Consider the following 3,302-nt stretch of genomic DNA (forward strand, 5'->3'; position numbering starts at 1 on the left):
TTGTTCCTTTACTTAATTTCAATTAACGTTTTATTCATTTATTTTTTTTTTTCTTTTGATTTGATTCTTTTTCTAAAGTTGTATTTAAATCAATGATTATTGATTAAAATAAAAAGGATCTTTACCATTTTATCCAACACTTTAAAATCATTTGAAAATATATATTAATTTAGTAATAAATAGAAAAAATGTATACTTCATAATTTTTAGGAACTAAAAACGGTACTTTTACATAAAGTAGTAAAATTAAAATGTTTAAATTTTACAAGAGATATAACTCTTGCATTTATATCCTAAGTTTAAAAACTATCGCGTTATTACTAATCTCGCGAAAACCTTATCCCACTCACACAAAAATCTCATCTTCCTCGCACTACCAATCAATCACCTCGAACTTTCAATTCCTCCAAATCCTTCATCATCATCATCATCAAAGAAACATGTTTACCTCATCTTCCATCTCATCCCACGCCCCAATCATTCATCATCATCGCTTACCCTCCACCACTACCCACCCCTTATGCTTCAATGCCCACAACCATAACCTCACTCCACACCCTCCTACCCTATCCTTCCTCCGCCCTCCCCTTCTAAGCCCCTCTCCGTCGTCAATTTTCACCGTCTCCGCCAAACCACCAACAACCGACAAGTCCAGCGAGCAGAAATGGGTACACGAAGGACTCATCACAGAATCCCTCCCTAACGGTATGTTCCGTGTTCGCCTCGACAACGAAGACCTTATCCTTGGATATATCTCCGGTAGGATTCGAAAGAATTACGTTCGGATCCTTCCCGGCGATAGAGTTAGAGTCGAAGTCAGTCGTTATGATTCCTCCAAAGGACGGATAGTTTACAGGCTGCGCAATACCCCCGGCGGCAACTCTTCTTAGTTTTTAGACACGTTTAGTGTTTGTGAAAATGACAGAAATGAACGTGCTTGTTTTCGAACCTATGTTTATTTGTTTTTAATTTTATTTTGAAGATTAATATAAAGAACAAAATTCAAGTACATGGTTGTTGTAGGAAATACAAATACCAAAAATATGCTTTGCTCTCTGATTTTGCACTGCCTAATTTCACTTTCATCATTTTAACTCTTGTCTTGTTGATAGTTGTTTAACAGACATAAATATATAAAACTTTCATTTGAAATAAAGGAGAATTAACATTACAAAGTAGTTTGCTGTACTTAAATCTGAAATGGATACCATGTTTTTTATTAATTTATTATTTTTAAATATTGGTCTTGTGCTGCATAATATTACTACAATCAACATCCGAGGGAATCTGCTGCGACCTTTGGCTTTGGTTAACAAAGTTCCTTTCTTTGACTATCATCTGTATGGTAATTGGTAAGTAGTTATATTAATTTTGTTGATTATCAGTTCAAGTACAAGACTGTCTACACCATGGTTACACTGCGAATCTTTACATTGCGATTAAATATCTCAAAATGCGGTTGACACTGTCAAAATTGCAGTTGCGATGCCGATGCAAATACTTTAAAATTTGTAATATTACGGCCACAACTGTTGTTGAGGATTGCCATTGAGAACCATGGTCTACACAATTTGTTTGTGGCTGCATCGATATGAGGCACAGGGTACAGAAATGAGGGTGAATGTGTGTTTAAGATTGTGGGAGAAACAATCAAATTATTATATTTTTCTAGGAGGGTTTTACTAGACAAAATAAGAATGGAATGGAAGACCTTTTCTTTCTAGGAGTTCCTTCATGATCCAAATCATTGTAAACCCACATACATGTTATTTATTATCTATGGTCTCTCAGTATAGTAGATGTATTTGAATTGATGATTGCCACACTATGAATTTTATTTCTTTTGGCCATAGAAACTTCCTCGTATTCATGTCAATTGAATCTCAGTATGTGGAAGAGAAACCACATCTTGGATATATCTACCTAGAATTTGTGTCATGTTGGATACATAGCAGATGTTGGATTCTTCCACCCACTGAAATCATTAGATTGTTTTGCATAATAGCAACGCATAATCTGCTGTTTCTTGTTGCTATTAAATACTAGTGTATAGAATAAGTTTCATATTGGGGATTGTTCTGTTTGTATAGGCATGAGGTTGCATGCTTCCTGATGAATCAAAGAAGCGTCATAGGTAAGATTCTGCTTACTTTGACATGTTCATCTTCTAAAGTTCTAAACTTGCAGCCTGATCTCCCTGGAGTTAAATGAGTGTATTGAAGTAAGTACTGCGGCAAAATCAATTCTAGTAAAGATGTAAGACGGAAACAGATATACATTAAGATATATATGATGCTAAGGGTGTGTTTGGTTGGTTTTGGAGGGGATGGAGCCAATATAACTTAAAAACCATTTAAAATCTCTCTCCTTTCCTTGAACCAAACACAACTATTAAAAATCTCTTTTCTCCCCTCGCGGCTCCTCAGTAGCACTACTTTAATGCATTTTTTTCTTTGTAACACTCAACAAATGAATCATACTTTTTCCTATATGTATGCCACACCCAAATAATGAAAGGATATAATATTTTGGTTGAAAAAGTTATAGTGTAACTATAAACAATGAGACACTGCGGCATTCCATTGGTAAAACATAACTAATCTTCAATGTTTTATAAATACACATAAATTTAAGCCAATGAAATAGAAATAAAGAGGAATCTCCAAACGGATGCCACATGTACATAGTGTAGACAACATAATAAGACATGACAACTTACTGACAACCACTAATAAAAATGACATACTCAACACAAGTGAAAATAAAAAAGAGAGTAGATATAGCAAAATATGTCTGTCAGTAATCTCGATGGTAAACTCTATGGAGTGGCTGGATGATAAGATGAAATTTCTAATTCCTTAGAAAGAGTCTGCTCCGCTCTAGGTCCAGGAATTACACAACAACCATACCCTCGATATCCTCTTCTGAAAAATTGACAGTAACCACGTTCTATGTTACCTACTTGTCATCTAACTAAATTTATCGGGAATTGTGGTGCATGCTAATGTTTGTGAATGTCCTAAATTTAGTGAAAGACTAACTCCTTTGATATACAGAAGTTTCTCCTCCCATTTGACACCTGCCATCCCACGACTCCTATATACATACGTAACATGCTTCATGTAGACAACTACATTTTCTTGAACCTCAAAGTTCCAATGTTCGTTAATGGCTTACGATAAGGAGTTAATGGCTTTAGTGTTATTGGAGACATTATTTATTAGGAAGGCGGTTTGTGGTTTATTCTAATCAAAAGAGCCTAAAACACTTGTTACAACAATGTATTACCACAACAAATCAGC

General features: G+C 34.9%; 1 protein-coding gene across 1 annotated transcript; it reads left to right on the forward strand.

Moving 5' to 3' along the window:
• The first annotated feature begins 308 nt into the window (after positions 1–308).
• LOC101513053 (translation initiation factor IF-1, chloroplastic) lies at positions 309–1,059 on the forward strand. The gene has a single exon (XM_004517142.4). It carries the CDS (start codon positions 441–443, stop codon positions 888–890), a length of 450 nt encoding a protein of 149 aa, XP_004517199.1. The 5' UTR covers positions 309–440; the 3' UTR covers positions 891–1,059.
• The last annotated feature ends 2,243 nt before the right edge of the window (positions 1,060–3,302 follow it).

This window comes from Cicer arietinum, unplaced genomic scaffold, assembly GCF_000331145.2.
Source record: "Cicer arietinum cultivar CDC Frontier isolate Library 1 unplaced genomic scaffold, Cicar.CDCFrontier_v2.0 Ca_scaffold_5612_v2.0, whole genome shotgun sequence".
In the NCBI taxonomy this organism is placed as follows: Eukaryota; Viridiplantae; Streptophyta; class Magnoliopsida; order Fabales; family Fabaceae; genus Cicer; species Cicer arietinum.

What these genes read in the sequence shown, in the direction of transcription:
- LOC101513053 (XM_004517142.4), top strand. Translation starts at nt 441, where the DNA reads ATGTTTACCTCATCTTCCATCTCATCCCACGCCCCAATCATTCATCAT.